This window comes from Rhea pennata, chromosome 24, assembly GCF_028389875.1.
Source record: "Rhea pennata isolate bPtePen1 chromosome 24, bPtePen1.pri, whole genome shotgun sequence".
Taxonomy (NCBI): domain Eukaryota; kingdom Metazoa; phylum Chordata; class Aves; order Rheiformes; family Rheidae; genus Rhea; species Rhea pennata.
In genome coordinates, this window is record NC_084686.1 from 5,800,839 (window position 1) to 5,821,996 (window position 21,158).

Genomic DNA, 21,158 nt, shown 5'->3' on the forward strand with positions numbered 1-21,158 from the left:
AGTCTTTTCAGTCCCGCTTTCCAGGAAAGGATGCAGAGGTGCTAAGCGAACGCCCCACACCCAAACGCCCCGAGAACAGTCTGGGGCCATCAACCCGCTGGAAATCATCCAAAGAAATCATGCAAAAAAAAAAAAAAAACAACAGTTTTTGAGATTACCCTAGCAACCTGGGCAAAGACGGCGCACCCCTTTCTTCAAATAAAGGCCTTCTCATGCCACGGGCTCCAGCCTTTTCCCACCTGCAAAGCCCTTAGAGGAGTGACTCCCCTGGGAAGCGTCCCCGCAGCCCACGGCTCTTCTTCATCTCTCGTGTCCCACTACAAGCCCCCAAACCTGCAGGCAGCGCACCGGGGAGCCGCACCGGCTGCTTCTTCAGGCTTCCCGACTCCGACGAAAGAAACCTCTTGTCTTAGGTGCGTTCGCGTTCATTAGCACGTTGCCACGGGGCGGCTCGACGAGGCCCCCGCGGCTCGGCTCCCGCGCAGCCCTCGCCGGCGGCTGCCGCGGCGCTCCTCGCGCCTCTCCGTCCCCCCGCGCGCGGTGCCGCCGGGGGATAACGCCCGAACGACGCACCGGGAGGGCAAACACCGGGGTTTTGCTGCGGGCCGGAGAGCAAAAGAGGGTGGAGGCATGCGGCACGGCGAAGCCCCTGCCGAGAGCCACCGGCGGCACCGAGCCCGCGCCGCTCCTCCAACATTTACGCAAGCGGGCCGCTGCTCCTGCGCTTCGCTGAACCGGGGCCGGCCGCAATTTCCAAGCCAGTTTTGCCCCTGGCCCCCAGGCTGCTGCTTTCGGGAGAGAGGCGGGTGGCGAGAGCCCCGCGGCAGCGCACGCGCAGCCGTGCACCCGCCACCCCGGCATGGTTGGGCCTCAGGAAGGGCTGTGTTGCGCGGGCCGAAAGCCGGCTCACGCCAGGGAGACCCCCACGACTGCCTCGCCAGCCCCGAGCCGCGTTTGCAGCCCTGTTTGCGCCCGCACGCCCGGCTGGTGGCTGCCAGGCTGTTTGCGAGCCCCAGACAGCTCCTTTGTTATTAGGAATAAAAACAAGAGCATCAAACCTTTTGTTCGCAAGCACAAATTCCTTGGGAAAGAAAAGGATTATGGAAATTAATATTTAAAGACACAAAGCAGAACAACTGTGGGACCAGCCACCCTTGAAGGAATCTCTGACTCGGAAGCCAAGTGCATCGCATGAGGAACGGTCCCCTTCGCCGCGGCGCGCGCGGGAGCCGGGGAGCTCGCGGAGAGCACCGCGGGGCTCCCACGGCCGTCGCCTCGCTGCAGTCCACAAAGCACTGGAGCGATGTCAGCCCCGCAGCAAAGACGGCCTCAGCGCTCGTTAGAGGGCTGCTTCCCTTAACGATGCCCCCGGATTATTAGAAGCAGGGATCCAGCCAGCTCGACCGCGGCCGGCAGCGACGCGCCGGCCCGGGGGGGACGGAAAGCAGACAAGGCTCCAGCATCCATCCGCTTCAACGCCGCCGCGAGCCCTCCTCGCCTCTGGCTCTCCTCTGCCGCCTGCAGCCCAGGGCCGGGCCTCCGCCAGGCTCCCGACACGAAGCCTGCCCTCCCTCCCTTCCTTGCTCCTTCTCCCCCCTCACTGTCTTTTTTTTTTTTCCTTTTGCCGCTTGCAAGGTGAGAGAGGACAGCGTCGCCAGAATGAAAGATTCTCCTGCGTGCCCTCTCCCAGCAGCGGCCCTAATTCATTTTTCATGGCCCCTTGCAGTGACAAAAGCCGCTGCTTCTCCCTTGTAAGCGTGCGCCATGCAATAAGTCAAAGCTGATGTGCATTTTCCCCCTGGGTGCCGAAGCTGTGCTTTTGATTTAATTTGTCCTGTTGTTTGGCTCTCAGCCTTTGCCGGCGAGTTTCTTTGGAGAGCCGTCGAGGTAGGGCCCCGAACGCGCGGAGGGGCTTCCTGACAGATGGGGTGCGGTGGGTAGTGTTTAAATAATTTGCTGCAACGACAGCAAGATGCTGGGGAGTGACAGATGCTCCCGCGAAAAACCGCCCAGAGAAACACACGCATCCCGTTTGCAGGAGCTCTGGGCCTCGACTGCATCCTAACGCAACCTGCCTTTCCCGGAGCCCATCCCCTTTCTCTTGGGCTTTTCTTCTTCGTCTCCACGAGAAGCCGCGGTACGCCAAGCCTGGCCTTTATCCCTCCCGGGAACAGGAGAACCTTGGGAACCGGGCTGCTCTGCCCGCTGGTTGCAGGCCTCTTCCGAAGCAGTTGCAGGAACACCGCGGGGCACGGCACGACAGCCCTGCACGACGCCGGGGGTGACGGCGGCAGGACCCCGGCAGAGCCCCGGTGCCCCTGGACCACCGCGGGCAACGCGGGCCCCCTGCGCAGCCAGCATCAATCCCCGGCCCCAGCCAAACTCGAGGCGCCCCAGTTTCCGCAGGATTTGCCTGAAAAACGGCTGTGGCAGCCAATGCAGTAGGGTCCCGCTAGCTGCAAAGTTAAACCCCAAGGCTCTCACCGTAGGACAAGCTTTTAGGACGCAATTCCAAACCGAAGCGTTAAATGGCTGTAATCTCAGTCAGGCTGTACTTCATGAAGAAAACATCTCTAGGATGGGAAGCAAGTGGCATAACGGTATTAGAGTGAAAAAAAAATAAGCATCCAGCGTAGGCTAAATCCATCCACAGCCCTGGCAAGAAGTCACAGGGATCTGGGAAACTCTCCGTCCGTCCTTCACGCGGCTGGCCTGGCACCCTCGGGGCTCGAAACGGCGTGGGGCGCCGGCCCGAACCATCCAGCACGGCACGACCGTCGGCAAATGCAGCGCAGCGCTCCGGCGAGGCGGCATGGGGCCCTCCCGAGCCCGGCCAACGCGGCCCGAGGAAGGCGGTCTGGGGAGGCTGCGGAGCGAGAGGACCCCGCCAGGCGCCACGTCCCCCGCGGCAGCCTTTCCTTGCACGCACACCCATCCCGGGTCCGTAAACTTCCAAGTTTGCGTAAAAAAGGAGCAAATGCTAAAATAAAGCAAGGCAGGGAAGCCCTGCTGTAACGGCGGCCGCGGCGGCCCGGGGCAGCCAGGGCGAAGGAGCTCCGCTCCGGCCTCCCGCGCTCCGGCCGCGGAGCTCGGCGAGGCAGCGGGAGGATCGCTGTCGCCTCTCCATCATCTTTAGCCCATCTTTATTTTTCCAGACACGCTATTTTCCAGCCCAGTGGCCTTGCTCTGTCCCTCGTGTTTTATGGCACTGATGTCTCCATTCCGGGAGGATCATTCGCAATATCGCCGCTTATTGATAGAAGCCGGCGAAATATATGGGCAGGCGAAAGGCTAGATGGATGGGCTCGTCACGGCCGGGGGCAAGGCGCCGCGCAGCCCGGCCGCCCCTCGGGAGCCGGCAATCGCCAGGCCCCGGCGGGCATCGCCCCGGCGCGGGCATCCGCACACTCGGCCCCGCCACGGGCGCCCAGGGGAGGGGCAGCAAAACGCGGTCCTGGGAGAGGAAACGCCATTGTAAATACGAGCAGCGCATCACAGGAAGGGGGAAAACCCACGGGCTGCGGCACTGCTGTGGCTTTAAATTATACTGTAGGAGGATAAAAATAAAAGAGAGGGAGACAGAGAGAGACTGGGAGGAAAAAGAATTGCCATTGTTTTACCAAGCAGATGGGAAAGTTCAGGGGATCAGAAAAAGACTATTATTATCTTGACTCGACCGAGAGAAGATGGGAAAGGAAGAGGCATTTTTTTCCCCGCAGTGAGGAATGCTGTGGCAAAAGTCATCTCAGCACAGAATCGGAAGGGAACGGAGATGTCGGCTCTCCGGGAGAGCGCAGTTATCTCCAGTACTTGGGCGGAGAGTATCTCCACTACTCGCGGTTTGGCTTTTCATCTCCTTCCCTACCTTTTGCTCTGACTTCCAGCCACTCCTCGCTCTTCTCTCCCCTGGAGAGCAGGGCCAACGCCAGGCAAGGATGCTCCGCGCACCCGGCCAGCGGCTCTGCTCTGCAAACCCAGTCCTGGACCGAGCTCCTCCGGCCTCCCCCATGGCAAGGAAAGGGCTGGGGACCGGTGGGGCTGGGCAGCGCGGCACAGATCCATCACCACCTCCCTGGTGCGGCTCCAGCTGTGGGAATATCCCCGCCCCGGGGCCATATGCGCCGCCAGATGTGCACACTCCCCGGCAGCGGTGGCAGCCGTAACGGCAGCAGCGGGCACACCGCCGCGGCACCGCCAGCCGCACCAAGCCCCCCGTGCCGGCGCGAGCGTCCTCGTGGCAGCACTAGCTGCCGTGGCGGCTGCCTTGGCTCCCCAACACGGGGCTGGCTGCAGCATGGACCCCTCTGCCCTTGCTGCTCGCTCTGTTTCTTCCTCCTGGGATGCACAGAGCTCTCCTCCCTCATGCTTGCTCCCCATCGCTTGGTGGAGACCTCAAGCCCTGCAAGCATTCCCAGGTGCCTCCAAAACCGCTCCGGGACATGGCAGGCCTCGCTGCCCGAACGCACCTCCCTTCCCGCAGCAGCCTGCCCTCGCTGCAGTCTGGAAAACACCCAGCCGTGGTCCAAAACGCGCTGGCAGACACGTGGGCGCACGCGTAGCGTGACGGATGCACGCGGTCACACAACCGCCCCTTCCCGCACACACCGAACCGAGTGCCGCGAACGCTCGCCCCCCTCAAACCACCCACGCGCGGGGTGCCACCACCCAAGCCCCTGCTGTTCGGCGTGCTCCAACCACACGGGCCCGTGCTGCGCCTCCGGCCAGTCTCACTGCTTTTCCTGCTGGCAAAACTTGCTTTTCTGCGAGCAAAACACGAGTTTTCCCCAAATCATCTGATGAGCTCTTCTTTCCTGCGAACGCACGCACACCCTCAGTTGCTCTATGCAACCAGCTGCAACGGGGGCTCCAGGCCCATTTACTGCTGCTGCTCAGCGGGCTCGTACCGGGCAGCGGAGCATCCCATGGTCACCACCGCGCTGCAGCTCCTCGCCCGTACGAGCACTGTCCTCAGGCAAAGCTCCCGCTACACGACTTCAGGCCGGGGAAGGTGACAGCCCAAAAGCCTGTGGCACTGGCCCGATCAGGGACAGCAAAGGCTGATTTACAAACTGGGACTGCAGGCGATGGAGCTCAGCCTGCTCTGCCAAGTCTCAGCAACTTCCTCCTACCTCGTCCCTCCCTGCAGCCGAGCTCTTCGCTGCTCCCCAGCTTCTTTCTGCTTGACTCCCATTCGCACACATTTCTCCCAAGGATATTTTGCACGTTTTCTTCCCCTCCCTCCTTCCCATGGTTTTGCCTCCTTCCGTTGCCACCTCTCCCTCTCCGCTCCTTGCGCCCCCCTGCACGCACAGCCTCACTCGCTGCCGGCGCACGCGGAGCACCCTTCGCGCCCGCATCCTGGCCGAGCCCCCCCGGGACGCGGGAGAGGGGGCTGGCAATCTGCCCTGCCTAATCCTGTGGCTACTGACTCCTCATACACTTAATATTCACGACAGATAGAACATTTCACGGCGAATTGGACGCACATTCAACTGGAAATGGAAATTTTATGACTGTTCTCACTCGGCACTGCAGATTACACCAGCTGAGAAAACATGGAAGCAAATGAACAACCTGTGAACTGTAAAGTATATTAATAATGAAATCACAGCCCGGGAAATGAAGGCTTTATTCTGTTTATATTCTGCTCCATTAATAGGAAGCACTCGTGCTAGCTCCACCCCATTAGCCAGCAATCTGCGCAAAGGAAGAGTGCAAGGAGGGCAGGGGGAACGGAGGCGAGGGGAGACCCGCGGGGTCCATGCTTCCCGCCAGGGCCAAGAGCACAAGCGCAGGACTCTGGATCACAGTATTTCCTCGCATTGCTTCCACCTACGGACCGGCCTGGGCAGGCAAATGTGTGGGATGTCTTTGGAGAGGGCACTCTTCCCCGTGCAACTTCTGCAAGCTGGAGCGGAGCAGATGTTACAAGGAAAGGGAGGGAGCACAGAGCAGTGCCAGGAAGGAAAAGGGCACCAACACTGGGGAGACTGGCTCCAAAAACAACATAATCTCCCCCACAGGGTGCCAGTGCCAAGAACAACACCCGCTTCCAGCCTCTCGGCAGAACGGCACTTTCTCCCTGTGCTATCTCCAAAGTTCCCATCATGTTTATCCTCAACCAGGTGGGTCTGGAGTATCTCCAAGGATGGCAACTCTGCAGCCTCTCTGGGCACTGAGGACGGAAAATGCTCTTAACTAATTCCCCGCTCTAAAAAGATAAGGATGCACACGCTTAAACAAGAAGCAAACTCAGGGCCTTCGGGTGAGGCCCACCACGAGGGCTGCCCCGCGCCGTCCTTCCCACCTCCTCCCAGGAACCGGACGGCGCTGCAAGCCGGGAGATGAGCCAGCAAGCCCGGCCGCTCGCTGCGTGCTAACTCAAGAGCCCTCAGACTGAGAGCCGCAACGCAGACCAAGGCACCAGGCGACCGAACGAGGAAGGAAGCCCGAAAGTGCAAAGCCACCTGCAACGAGCTGGGACGGCCCTCGCTCGGACGGAGGGCAAGCAGCGAACGAGCCCAGCGCCATCGCGGGGGAGCGACCTGGGCCGACGCGAGGACGGCTTCGCCGCTCGTCCCGCCCGCCCGGCTCTGCCCTCGGACCTGGGCTGCACATCGCCCAGCACAGCCCGCGACGGCCTCGGCTTATACGCTTGCACCGCCCGGGTTTTTACAATAATACCGCAGGGGAGGCGCCGGCGAAGTTTGCCCCAAACTTAATTAGCTCGCACAGCTAGTAGGGACCGATAAAAAGTTTTAATTTGTGCGGAGACCTCTCGGATCTCAGCGGCTCCCATCCCTTGCTCTTCCTCCGCTGCCTGATGCCAGCTGCGTGCAAGGCGAGTCCCAGCAAGAGAGCGAGCCGCCGCTACCGTGCACCGCGGTCACGGCGAAACCGGGGCGGAAGACGAGAAAGCAAATCCAGGCGGCCGACACAGGCCGCGTGTTGCTTCTTGTTTCTCTTGTCCTACTGCACTAAATAAATAAAGCAAAACCTGCTTTCCGTGGCTAGCTGTGGCACCCGTCCTGCCGGGGCGCGTGAGAAGACGGCCGTACGTCCACCCAAGCGACCGGACGAGAGGATTCCCCAGACTGCAGTAATGACTCCAGCGGAGTTTGCCTCTAGCAAGGGGGGGAAGTGTGACATTGCAAAGCTAAGTTTAGGCAATACGCTGAAGCAGAGAGGGTTTTTTTGTTGTTGTTTTCTCTCCTTTAGAGAAAGACATTGCCTCATTTGTGGCTGGTAGGGGTCTGGCTATTTTTGTACTAAAATGCGTATTTTAAAGGCGGCTCTGCCAAATATGCAAACAAATCAGCTCTGCAGGTTCATTTCCACCATGCAAGCGATCAAAAATATCACTTATATATACATATATACATAGAAGTATATAATCTCCCATTGCTTTGAAATAGCAGGAGCAAGAAGGCATATGGGGAGGGGAAATGTGAAACACGGCTAGCCATAGACAAGCTCAGGGCGTGATGTGTGCGAAGCGTTAACAACGTTTAGGTTAACCCTTAAAGAAATCAAACCCCAAGGCCGACGATGCAACGCTGTTGGACCCTGATCCTTCGGACCCCATCCAGGAAGGGGCGGCCTGGCTCCCTTTGGGCCGATCCCGCCCTCAGAGGAGCCAGCCGGTGGGAAGCTGTCAATGACTACACGCAGGTGGGAAGCAACAGCCTCTTAAATTTATTCTTCCGCAGCCTGAGCAGGAGTGCTCTTTTAGCTTTTCCTTCACTGCGGATCATATAGAAAACAAGTGCCTGTCTCAAAATGCTGTTTTTCCAAGAGGACTGCAAGGAATTTCAGGGTGCTCAGGACCTGGCTTGGAAGCCTTGTGACAGAGCAAGCACCAGCAGCCACGGGACCCGAGGAGAGTGGGACAAGCTTCCGCACTGTGGTGGGAAACCAGAGACTTCTACTCCTACCTCTCCCACCAAAAGACCTGGACAGACAGCCTCAGAAGCTACCAGCACTGCTGCATTTTTGACACAGTGCAAGCAAAAAGCATCAGCTGCAGACTACTTCGAAGAAACCCACGGGCACCTCTGTGCTTTCTGCTTCCCCGGCACCGGCAAGGAGCCCCGGCTCTCTTCCCTGCGCGGCCGAAAAGGAGCCGGGTCACCGGTGACCCTTTCCGCAAGGGATCTGTCCGGCACGCGCTGCTGAAGCGCACATCAAAACCAGCGGCAGATTTACAGGTTAACAATGATTTAGTGGAGTGCACTGCCGCCAAATTAATGCCGGCTATAATGTAGTTTACCTCATTAAACAATGCACACCAAGATCCTGTCTGTTGTAAAACAATTGGTCTCTGAAGCCTAGTGTTCATCTTCCAGGGTTGCTGGGAGATAATAAATGGGTAATATTCCGGCGATAATGGTAATGGAGTCACGGCTCAGAGCTAATATTATGGCAAAGCAGTAATTATTTCAACAGTAAACAAGGGGACGGTTGAGCTGCCGACAGGATTGGAGCCTCTTGAAATGCTTCAGTTAATTTAGCTGGATCCCAGGCCAGCGAGGGGCTCCTGGAAGGAAGATGAAGTCCTTGGCTGCCGAGCGGGCCCGCTGAGCGCCCGCGGCTTTACGGCCGCAACCCTCTCGGCCACCGAAACATCGAGCCGAGAGGCGAGGCAGGCGCGCTGGCCTCCTCCGATACCACGGGAGCCCTCCGCGGGGGACCGCGCAGCAACACGGACCTGGGAGGAGCACACAGAAAGCCCCACGCAAACCCAAAGGGGTATTTCGCCGCTAAAACGGCCGGCGGAGAGCGCGCTCTGGCTCGCGGGAGGAAGCGAGGTCGATGCAGTCGCTCGGCGCGGGATCAAAGGGAGCGATCGCGGCACGCCGAGCCCTGCGCGGGGGCGGGCGGAGGGACTTCTCCGCCCCGGGCGATTCCCCTTTGCTCCGTGCCGGCTGCACCGCAAAACCCTCCCGGCCGAGGCATTCCTAACTCCTCGGGAACCACCGCGGAACGCCCTGGGTGAACGGCTAAGGCTAACGTCACGGCGTGCACCCGGCCCCCGCCGTATGTGACTTCTTCAGCAGCAACGCAGCAAGCACTGCACAGAGCGCTAAACCCCTGAAGCTCCGCAGGCAGGCCAGGAAGGCTCCCGCCGAGATGGGCGGCAGTAAGCGATAAGCTTCAAGGGCAGATCCCTGGGGCAGCCGAGAGCTGCACCCCGAGCTCCCGCGTCTCGAACAACGCCCCGTCGGAGCGGAGCCTCTCCCCAGCCGTACGAGGGGTTGCCGTGCGATCAGATTCCCAGCCCACAAAGCACGGCTCCGCGTCTGTTTGCTCGCTTTTCAGTTCCTCCCTTCTGGCCTCCGTCCTCCTGCCAGCAAAGCCTGTCACGCTGGCTCGGCCAGCCCTTCCCGCCGCGCTCGGCTCGCCTCGACCCGCTCCTAGGGAGCGTTACAATCGCCTGAATTGTCGCGGCTTTGAGGGCTGAATGCGAGACACGCTTGTAAGGTGAGACGGGGCGAGAGCGACAACGGTAGCACGGGAGCCTCCTGCCAGACGTGACAACGCTCGGAGGCTCTTGCAACTTGGGTCACGGAGCGCAATCCAGCTGCACGTACATAGCGGGGAATAACAGCTCCGAGCAGTCCTCGCCTCGATTCCCCCGCCCGGCCACGCATCTCGGGCGATCCCACACCACCGCGGCGGGAGGCCGGACTGCCCTCCTCGCCAAGCCCGCCATCGGCATCCTTCCTGCTCTTCGCTGTCCCGAACACAGCAGACGGCCTCTGCCTCTCCCCGACCCTTCCCAGGGACAGGCAGCTCTTCAAGCTGTATTATATGCAGCCGCTTGTCCTCTTGTTTTAAGCCTTGCCAAGAGTCAGAGAGAATCGATATATCCAAATATACAGGACCTCTCCCAGAGTCCCTTCCCTGCTTTGCTGCTGAGGTATAGGCAGATGATCTCAAGAGACCTCTGCCACATTAGGCCACGATGTCTCATCTATCTTAAGTGCATATACGAGCTGTGATTACTACCGTGCCTGAGCACCTCACGTCCTGAATGTATTTATCCTCCCATCGGTCCCGAGAGACAAGGAACTGCTATTATCCCTTTTACAGAGAGGAAGCAGAGGACCACCGAGGTTAACTGAATTGATTGCACAGGATATCTGGGTCACGGCAGATTTGGGACCCTCCGAGCAGCAACCGCTCATCTGTCTTACCGCGCTCTTGCCTTTGCCTAGCTCACACGCCAAGGTAGCGCCTACCCCACAAATCCCAGCTCAAACGTGGTTTAGGCCTCCAGCTCCGCATGGGATCTAGTTTTCATCGCTCAGCCTAATCCTAAGATTAATGAGGGATTCCCAATAAAAAGACTTCTTGATCAGACCTCTTACAAGCAAATATATCATCAAGCCAAACCGTAATGCTTTCCTATGCTGGCATCCACTCTCCTAGGCCTTATACCAGAATCCACCCCACTACAGAAATAATCCAAAAGCAATTAGACAAACTCATGGCAGAAAAGTCCATCATGGGTCATGAAGAGTTCGACACAACCTCTGGTTCGAGAGGTCCCTGAGTGGCGGACTGATGGCAGCTGGGGAGTCGTGCCAGTGGAAGTATCAGGGTGCACTTGCCCCGTTTTTATGCTCTTTCTGCATGCCCCTGGTCCCGTGAGAAGCAGCACAGCAGGCTAACAAGCCTTTCGGTCTGACCACAAAGCTACTGTTCCTACTTACTGTTAAGCTGTGCTTCTTCCTCCAGGGACAGAGGCTGTCAAGCCCTCATCCCTCCTGGGAGAGCCCTAGATGCCGGTAACTTCAATTCACCTGCACATTTGGTGAGTTTAAAGGGAGGCAAGATGAGTATAGTACGGATAAATACCCCCAGTTAGCTCAGCGTGATCTTGTTCACTCTGCAAGAGAGACAGCTCCACTCACTTCAGCATTTTCCTGTGCCGGCAGCTCTGAAAGCTGTGCTTTTCATTAGCCAAGAAATTCCAGCATTTGTCCACGGAGACATGAAAAACAGACTGACAACATGGCAATCACCATGACAACATCAGAGTTACCCAAAAAAACAAATAAAGAGCCCAGTAACTATGGAAACACCTGAGTGACCAAAACCAGACTATTAACTAGAGCATCTCTCCACAGTTTACAGATCGCATCGACACCGCCAAGTCTGGGGACTATAACAAATCCGAAGCGTATGAACCAAAGAGAGGCTCATCACCTAAAGGTGCGAACACCTATATGCATGTGTGCGCACAATAATGCACGCACACTGAAAATTAATGCATGCACCAGCTTAGGGAGCCACTTACACGGAGGCCCGAACGTCCCCGTGAACACATACTGACATGCAGAACTTGTGCAACTGCCGGCTTTCGCAGTACGCCAGGGCGACTGGCAGGAAAGCAAACACCCATGGGACCCCGTGGGCTCCCCAGAGAGGGCAGCAGAGGAGAGTCAGCCTGCCCATGCCTTAGGGACGTGTGCCATCAACCCCAGCCGCAGTCCAGTGCAGATCATTACGAGATGCTCCGGCACTTCTCTGATTTTCCGCGCCCTCCAAAGAGAGAGGCGTGACACCTGGGAGCTTCGGTGTAGCAGCACCACTGCCTGGGCTTTCTGTTTGATTCCAGCTGTATTCTGTGCTCTGTCCCCAACCTTCACATGACTTTCATAATTCACACACTGCAAGATCTACTGCTGAAAACAGGCAGCTGACAGCCTCTCCGACCACAGCGGCCAAGTCCTCCAACAACAAACAGATCGTCTTGAAAAAGGCTACTGCCTCCCAGGCTGGACATTACACCTTGATCCCGATTATATCTGCCCTTCTCTCTTTCTTTGCCCTCCTTCCTCCTCCCTTCCCCCTGCTGAGAAAGCCTCTCTTGACTTTGACTGTGATCCTAACGGTGCTGGCATCTCGTGGGCCTCTGAAGCCAGTACACACAGCACAGTCCGGGCAGACTGGGTGACGGAGTCAGCCCATCAGATGCCGAAGCTTGGCTTCCCGACATGGTGTCGGTGAGCCGCATTTTGAAGCGGCGGTGCCTGCCAGCTCTGGTGGAAGTCAAGCTGCCAGCTGGCGCTCCCAAGCCCAGTTTCACAGCTATGACTTCCCAAGAGAGCCACCACGTGTTTAAACCTCCTCCCCTGAGACAGAGAAAAACGTGACTGCACCAACTCCCCTTCCTGTTCCACTTGAGCCTGTTTGGTCGGATTAACCAGAGATGCCATGGGTTAGAGCTGCAGTATTACTAGCAGAAGAAATAAACAGAGAGGGATGAGGCAAAGGGGCAGAAGATGTGCTACAGCAGGAGATCTTGGCTAGATTGGTCGGAGATTCACAAAACTCTTCTCCAGAGCTGTTCCCTATCAGCATCCTACTTTTGTCTGTGGCACAAGGATGAGGATGGGCACAGGTATGGCCAGCTGCTCGGCAAGCCTCTGAGCGGTCAGGGAGGCACAGACGGGGCAGAGCTCCTGTCGCTCACTGGCAGCCAGCTCACTTGACCAGGGCTGCACCTTGAGTTAGACAGTGCAGATACTCTCCCCTCCCATTTGTGGGTAACTTTCAGTTCCAGAAGAGAAAAGAACCTCAAAAACAGGCTCAGTGGTTCCAGTAACATGGCTACACCGCCAGGGATGAAAGTTCAGAAGAACTCATCAGACCGAGGTGCTGACTACTTATTACACTGGGCCAGACCAATGCAAGAGGCTAGAAATCAAGAACAGGAGGTGGCTAGGAAGACAGCCTGAAGTGAGACGGGTTGCTGGGAACCTGGGCTGCTCCAGGTACAAATCCACCGTGGGCCCTGACCGCACACTCCCCAGATGAGCACACTCTCATCTTTGCTCCATTTCCCATCAAAAGCCACACAGTGGACACAGCTGCCAAGAAAATAATGCAGCTCATGAGTGACTCTGCACAGAGGAGCACTTGTCATGGTAAGCGTGGGGACCAGCTCCTTCAGCTGCCATTTCTGCCTATTCCCTCACAAATAACGCTGTCAGTGCCTCTCCCCAAGGACACTAGTGAGAGCTGCTTACTCACCCACTACAAAAACCTTTAAATTACACATCAGCTTTACCTTAACCACTTTCCTCTGGTCCCCTTTCTCTACTGCTCCAAGTGAGACAGAGGAAGACAGCACGAAGGAATGGGCAGGGGCTTGCTCAAGACTTCTCTGGGAATAAATGGCGAGGCAGACCCAGAACCAAGTCTGGCCAAGAAACAGGGCCAACACTTAGCCCCCCTTCCGCAATTGCGAGAGGGCATCGTGGGTCTTCGTATTATAGTACATCCCAGTGGGGACAGGGTTACTGTCTGAGCAGCTGCTACGGCACCTCAGTGCACCTAGCCCTGGCTCTTAATTCAGTTCCCAGCGCTTCGTCTCTTATGTACTCCGAATGCATAACTGACAACTGGACGTCCCATTTGGTGGCTGTGGCAGACCCAGAGAGAGAAGCCGAGGAGCTGGGTATGCAGACAGGTGGGTAGTGAAGTTGTCTCAGTCCACCTCTGGGCTCAGCACCCTCCAGCAGCAGGAGGCCAGAATGAAGCAAAACTACGTGAAGATTTGTTCTATTTGAGTTTTGAAAGCAGAATGCCTAATCATGGCCAAAATCAGGTAAGAGCTACTGTTGCAAATTACACAGCACCACAGGTAATTTCTGATTAGCTTGCTCTTCCTCTCTTGGTGCATCCTCAGTTTCCATAGCAGCTAAGACCTAAGTAAAATGGAAACATCTGGTTCAAGCGCAGGTAAAGATTCCCTGGGGAAAGAAACCTGCCGGATGGCAGCAAACATAGAAAAAAAAAAGAAAACTCTTTCACTGGAAGACAGAAGTATTGTAAGTGAGAAGTCTGGTTGGGGGAGGATGGATGGCATGCAGGAGAACACGGCAAAGGGCATTGAAGTAAGAGAGAAGGGTTCTGGGAGGGGAGGGATGGGGGAAGAAGAGGAGGGCCTATGTGCAAAACAAGAAGCATTTGATAAAGAGAAGGTGAGGAGCTTGAGCAAGACAAAAAACACAGTTAGGGTAGACGAGTGGAAGAGGAGAAAGGAAAAAAGGACTTTGAAGTGGGAGCAAATGGCCTGGCTTGATCATAAATACTGCCTGATGGTGACAGATAGAGTGACAGCAACTTTGACCCCATTCCCTGACACTCGGTGCGGGGGGAGCACGCAGATCTGTGCCTTGTACTTTCTCCCTTGTCGGCGCGCAGAGGCTGACCAGAGGCCTCCCTCTCAGAGGCGAGACCACCGTCGGCTGATGGGGCAGCAGGCGCGCAGGGGCACGGGCATTTCAGAGGCACGTGTCACAGGAAGAGACCGAGATGCCACTGTCTCGGCTTGCACTCGCAGCATGGCCCATGGGGAGTGATGGATTTGGCTCTCTAGTTTGCTACAAAGTAGGCAGATCGGAAAAATCAATGGAGCAGCACTAAGACACTGCAGTGATCATCAGGCAGCTGCATAAAGATAGCAGAGACGGTGCCGTCCATCACTGCTGCCGTTGCATCTTCCCCTTCGACTGCCAGGCAGCCCAGCCTTGGGGGCCCGAGCAGTTGTCTGGGACAGCAGCGCAAACTACTAAGGCCTCAAGGCAAAAATGCATGAGGTTGAACAGGAGCACTTTGCTCGGCGAGTCGTGCACAGGCTGGGAGGTGAGCAACGTGTCAAGTAGAGGATCCTATCTTGGCCTGGCACTGCCCTTTGGCTGGATGCCCAAAGCCCCCAGATCCCACCCTCAGCTCATCAGTGAGAACCTCACAGCGATCCAGGAGCTACAAGACAGCAAAACTCAGAACTGCAGGAAAACATCTGGGAAAGGATTTGGAAATGATATGCTCCTGGCCTGGCGTGTACATGAATGCACTTCCAGCAGTCACCGTCCCCCCTACACAGTCACACTTACGTAGTTCTGCTCAGTTTTTGCTTACCAGTTGACAACAGGTACCAATTTAAGCCACATGCTTAGCGCCTTCGCTTGCAACTCTTGATTTTCTCTGCTATTTCCAGTCCCTCTTTGAAGCAAAACGAGACATTCCAAGAAAACTTTTCAAATCACCCTGAAACTGGCTCTTGGTAGAGGTTCTGTACACAAATAACAACAACAGCGGCTCCAGCAAACTGCAACACTCTTGTGACTCCAAGTGACATATTTGATCCCTGATCAAATCCAAACCCAACCCTAAACTTGGTACCTCCTGCCAGTCCTCCACAAAAGCAAAACCAAACTCTGCTTTCTTAGCTCTACCTCCTGCTCTGAATACACAGTTTAAGCAGTTCGTTTGCACCAACAGAATTTCATCACGGGGCAGATGACATCTCCTCTCCCATGCCATCAGGCAGAGGTGCAAATATACCACAACCACAGTCCTCGACTCCTGCCTGAAGCCACCTTTTTTTTAGTGCATGCCACCGTTACTTTACGAACTGAAATGCCAGGTGAACCAGCCAAGCATATTTCCCCAACTGCTCACAAATGGCACTCTGCCCTTCCCAGAATATTTCTGGTAACATTTGTCTCCCTTACCTTTGGGTGAGATGTGTCTCCAGGTGATTGTTGGATCTGGCCTGCCCGTGGCTATGCAGGTGAGGCTGACGTTGCCACCTTCATTGATGGAGATATCAGAAGAGATCTCGGTAATTTTCGGAGATACTGTAACGACACACAAAGGGAAGTGAAAATGCAGCCGGTTCTGATGTGACTTAATTCTCAAAGCGTAGGGAAGGAGGATGACTTTCCTTCATCCTTCTAGCTCTACCAAGCCAGCAGGAGCCCACCAGCCTTATCTGACTTGGCAGTAAAACACAGGGGAAAGAGGGAGGGCAGAGGAGACAGGGCTGAAGCAGGAAGAAATTGCATGCACAGGGGTTCAGTCACTTTAGGAAGGCTTGAGATCCTCTATTAGTGCATCTATGATGCGAGAGAAGGTACTTCTCTCTCCACATGCTTCTAGTACTTATCCTATCCCCTCAATCCATGACAAACTCTTCCCAGTAGAGCTACCTTCTCATGGGAAAACTCCCTCCTTTCTCAAACCTCCCAAGCAAAACAGCTGGAGCTGATGCAACAAGATCATGCAAAGCACACACTTGGCTTGCAGCTCTTTCGGCAGATGTGCAGGTTCTATGTCATGCCTACAGAGCCCAAGAGGGTACCGTGAGGAGCTGTCACTAAAGAAGACAAGCCTGCTTAGGAGTCTCCAAGATCTACTACTCTGCCAGGGAAGGGCTATTCAGCTGGGGTGAAAGCCATCCTGCTCGCACTGCAGCTGCCATCATGAATGTCTGGGGCTGGGGGAGGTAAAAGGGGTGGCTGGCTGACCCCCACATTCAGAGCAAGAGAGGAGACGCACACACGAAAGATAGGGGAGCCTGAGGAGAGGGAAGGGACCGAGAACAAACTGGGAGCCCTCAGTTCCTACCTCTGCCATGGTGGGCACAGTGGCCACCATGAGGAGGTCATGATGTGGCTGGCGGGGAGGGCCGGGATTTGTAACAAGCTCAGACAGGACAGCAGGGCTGCAGGACAAAAACGATCAGGCAGTGTTATGAGCCTGCACCTGCAGACCACAATAAAGGCCATCACCTTCCTTGCTTAGTTTTTTTCAGGCCCCTCTCCAGAGCCTAACAGAGGATTCACACCCTGCTGCGGTGCTCTGCAGGATAGGCACAACTCCCTTGCAAAGGCTCCTGCTCCCTCTACCGTTCAGTGACCCTCTTGAGGCTCTAGCCTGTGCCAACACCGAGCACGGTCTACACCATTCCTACCACTCTTACTCCTGACTCGCACCCCGCTCTGCCAAGCACTCCTTCCCTGCTTCCCCTCCAGCCGCAGGCCCGGGGACTAGCTGGCACGCACGCAAGCCTTCCCAGGGGCTCGGCTGAGCGCAGAACGACTGCAATGGCCTTGCACGCATTGCCTCTGCTGTGCAGGTAAGTAATTTATTGATCCGTAAAGCACTCCAAGACGCTCTGGAAGGGATTATGTCATGCCAGTGCCATGCAATAAAATAAAAAATGATGGATTTTTTGTGAACATGAGGGTGATTTAGGGTTTGTAGTTGGAAGTGTAGTTAAAGTACATTTTAAGTGGAAATCAAGGTGGGTAATGAATTATTCTCTGTTTTGAAGGGCTTCTGGGAGTTCATTTTTTTGCTGCTCTGGGCGCAACAGCTAATCTGCTAATCATGCACCAGAGGATGACTGCGGATCAGACATTCCCAGAACAGTAGGGGCTCTGGGGCAGGACAGCGTAGGGCATGAAGAAGACACTGAAGGAATCATGTTTCTATTAATATGCATCAGGATCATTAAGCCCAGTATGAGGGGACGGTACGCGCCTCTTGGGACTAACAGCCTGCATGCTGGGAGATGCTCTGCCAACAGAAGGAGATGCAACTAATTACGACTGCGCTACAACTGCCCCACCACGTCCCTGGGCAGATCAGGATCACTACCTCAGCAACGTGCGTGCACTTTTGAAAAGACGCGCTCATGCAAAGGAGCCTACGGTCTCAATAACTGGAACGGCCACGGAAGCGCCACTGCTGCCGTTTTACGGAGGCGGAAGGAGACAAACGCCTTGCCCCAAAGTACCAGGCAGAAGCGATAGCTGGCTTGAGCCGCGTGTCCCAACAAAGCTTGGAGGCCATCTATCATCTTCGGCGCAACACTCCCTAATTCAAAGCGGAACCTCCGTGGCGCTTTTAATTAATGAATCCATGTCATTCAAACTTCACTTGTTTTGTAGAGCTTGCTGAGCCTTAACAAGTAAATGCAGGTGTGAAGACTTTGCCTTACGACTCTGTTATAACATAAAAGGATTTGCATCAACATAGGTGAGACAGACAAAAATTTGTCATCAAATTAACTGACCGTATTTTGAAACATAATTAAAATGAATAAAGCTTTGATTTCTGCTTTTCCTGAAATGTGAGTGTCACATCCTCCTCCTCAGCAGTATTCCCGCGCTGACATTTCTGTGGAGGTTTTAATTTTGTTCAGACTGGGCAGGGGAGGAAAGATTATTGGGTTCTTTCTTGGCTGGGCAATGGAAGATTTTGCAATTCTGTCTGAAAAGCACTTAAGTGACTTGAGCCACCGGGACACCAGTGGGCAAAAAGCCCACCCTGCCTGGGTAATCTCAGGACATACTCGGGCAGAGACTGTTGGTCTCGAGCAATTTACTTCAGCCCACAGCAGATGAGAAGAGGCAGAGGGGAGGCTGGAATGGCTGGGAAGTAAATGAGAGCGACAACGTGAGCAAAGTCTTTAGCTAACCCTTAAATTAAATGTGCACTGGTAGGATTTAACACGACAGTTATTGTATGCTAATTAAATGTTTGAATAATTAACCACACGAACTATTTAAAATGCCTTTCTCGAGACTTAACAGGTATATTATAAGGCTTTTACTACACTAGGGAGAAAAACCTTAATAAACAAGTGATCGCAAATATATATTCAATATGACTTAACTGTCGACAGCGCTCCCACCCCATCTGCATTAAAATGCTTTATCCAGTAGTTGACAGTTATACGGCGATGGGGCAGAGAAAAAATTTCTTATGCTGAACGCAGGGCGCAGATGGAGCTGTGCCCCAGTGGGAATGAATAAATAAATAAAGCTAAATAAATGCAGGCTTCCCAGGCGGGAACGCTCTCCTTGCGGGCAGTCCTTTTGTGTTCAGCATCTCTCCTGCTCAGAAGTGATTAAACATGGCAGTGTTGGCCAAGCTGCTCCAGTGACACAGTGCAGATTTCCCCAGAGATGGGCTGCTGTTTTATCGATCTGATTTTTTTTCCTTTTTTTTTTCTTTTTTTCGGCTATGAAGTCGGGAAAGGCCTTTGCACCGTTCTGAACTATCTCAGCCCTCCGCAGGTGCCCAGGGCATGCCCTGGGTTTGTCCAGGCCAGCAATTCACTTGCGCGCGCACAGTCCCTGGATCAGAAGCATTTAGCCAAACCTCACAGTGCATTACACGTTCTCGTGTTTCAATCAGGTGCGGTACATCTTTACAGACCCCAGCACATGCACTCGCCTAGGCAGACGTATTCCCTGCCTCCTGCTGCGCACGTGCACACCCTCACGCCGCTGACACAGGCCACGTGCCTGCTGTGCTCTCAGCTCCAAGCTCTGCCCCAGGAGCCACCACCGCGGCCCTCACGGCTGTGCAAAAGCTCTCGCACGCCCCGTGCGCGGTTGCACCATGGCAGCGGAGCACAGCGCTGCACGCAGCTCTCGGCGCAGAGGTGCACGCTCCTCGGGTGCGTGCATGCTCTCGTGCCGCAGCAGAGCCCCACCGCCACGCTGCTCCTCGCACCTTCCGAGCTGCCTTTCAGACGACAGCCACTCCGGAGCATTAGCTGGGTGACTGATGCCTTCTCTGATTACTCCTCTAGCCTGTTTTTATAGCTCTTCCCTATTTGCATAAACATCTCCAGCTCTGCCTCCTCGTTCTAGCCACCTCGGCTCCTATCATCATTATCTCCCCATCCATCCTCCCCGGCTGGTGAGCGCGAGGGCCGTGCTGCTCGCGTCGTGCCTTGCCCCTGACATTACGCGGCCGCCCGCTTCTCCTGCCGCACCTCCTGGCCCGGCGGCCAGCTCTCCCTGCAGCGGCCAGCTCCCACCGACTGCAGAGAGCGAGCAGAGCCACGCAGGAGCTCAGCCGAGACGTGAGGAGGCCCCCAAATAAGAGGAGAGCAGCCTGGCCACAGAGTTATGGGAAAACCCCCCTCTGACCGACCTCACCAGCCATCGGTGAATGGGACAACCATGCAGTTGTCTACCTGTGCTCTTGACACAAGAGACACTCTGCTTTCTGAGCTGGCGTGTTTCATGGGATGGTGGCACAGAGCACGCCTTAGATTGGTGCCTCCAGGGGAAGGCCCCCACAGCACGGGGCACTGGAGAGAAGAGGACGCTTCGGTCACGCACTGGTTGGGGAAGGAAGGTGTGCTTGCAAGAAAGAACTGCATTTGTTCGCTCAATCTTCTCGCTTCTATCCAAGCCCTTCTGCAGACTGAGCCGCAGCCTCCCTGCGTCTCCAGTCTGTGCACGGGGATACCAGCACTTCCCTGTCCGTGCCTGAGGGAGAACACGTTCCAGATGTGCTCGAAGACTTGTACGGGAGCCAAGCAAGCGCCACAGAAACACACGTACGCCCTTTCTAAACCTGCAAATCGTTTCTCGTGTCGGAGTTGGGCAGAACTGTTTTGTGACAGCCTGCGGCAGCTGTGCAGCGGGCTTGATGAAGACTCCAGCACCACCACCTACCAAGCGCTCTGAAGAGCCCCCAGGAAAGCACCTTGCGCTATCCAGGACTCGCGGTCCACGCGGCAGCCTGCGAGCGAGACGGGCTGTCCCTGTCAGACTCGCACCGTGTTGCTTCCCCCTCATAAAACATGCAAACCTCCATCTTCCAGCATGAGCAACATCTGCTCCAGATCAAAGGAAACAACAAAGAATAGCTATAAAGCCTCTCGAAGAAAGGAAAAGGGGGGAGAGGCACCCTTGCGTTCGGCAGGCAATCTATGATGTGCACTGGCAGCTTCCCGAACACCGCGCTGGCATAGTTCCCGCTTCTAGTAACTCTCTCTTACAGTTGTCACCTGCAAGACACCTCCGTGTTTTACAGAGCCCTACAACCACGGGTCCCTGGGACGGTCCTGCCCCCCTGCCAAGGGCAGCCAGGACGGGCCGCAGGGCGGGGGGGCACGCACGAACGGCCCCGCCTCGGGTCCCCCGGGTCGCACCCGCGCCAATCTGCCTCATCGCCGCCGTCAGACAAGCTCGGGGAGAATACGGACCCTGCGCGCTTGCGGCCGCCGTGCCGCCACCTCCAGCGCGCCTTCTCTCGCTTCTGTGCTCGATTTTGTTGTTTTTTTAAGGAAAGCACGGAGCAAACTGAGAGACCTGCTCCTTCAGTTATGGCTGTATTATAACAGGCTTCTAATTCAGCTTATGCTACTCTAACACAACCATAATTAAGAAAAAAGCAGCAAGGGCTTCATCCTTCCAGCGTATCAACACAGCTCGGGAGCCGGTCAAAGGAAATCCATGGGTTACGTGGCCGCGAGGAAGGGAGAATGTGCGCAGCGCTACTGCTCAGGCGCACAGGCGTCTCCAAACAGCTTACGAGGTCTTACACGG

The 21,158-nt window shown here is 55.8% G+C and overlaps 1 protein-coding gene across 3 annotated transcripts in view; it reads right to left on the minus strand.

The window, feature by feature from the left end:
* NTM (neurotrimin) overlaps positions 1-21,158 on the minus strand; it is a 335,213-nt gene that overhangs the window by 15,966 nt on the left and 298,089 nt on the right. For all 3 annotated transcript variants that reach the window (XM_062594415.1, XM_062594418.1, XM_062594414.1), the window contains one exon: positions 15,531-15,656. In XM_062594415.1, coding sequence (XP_062450399.1) covers positions 15,531-15,656 — 126 coding nt within the window. The remainder of the gene's footprint in view (positions 1-15,530; positions 15,657-21,158) is intronic.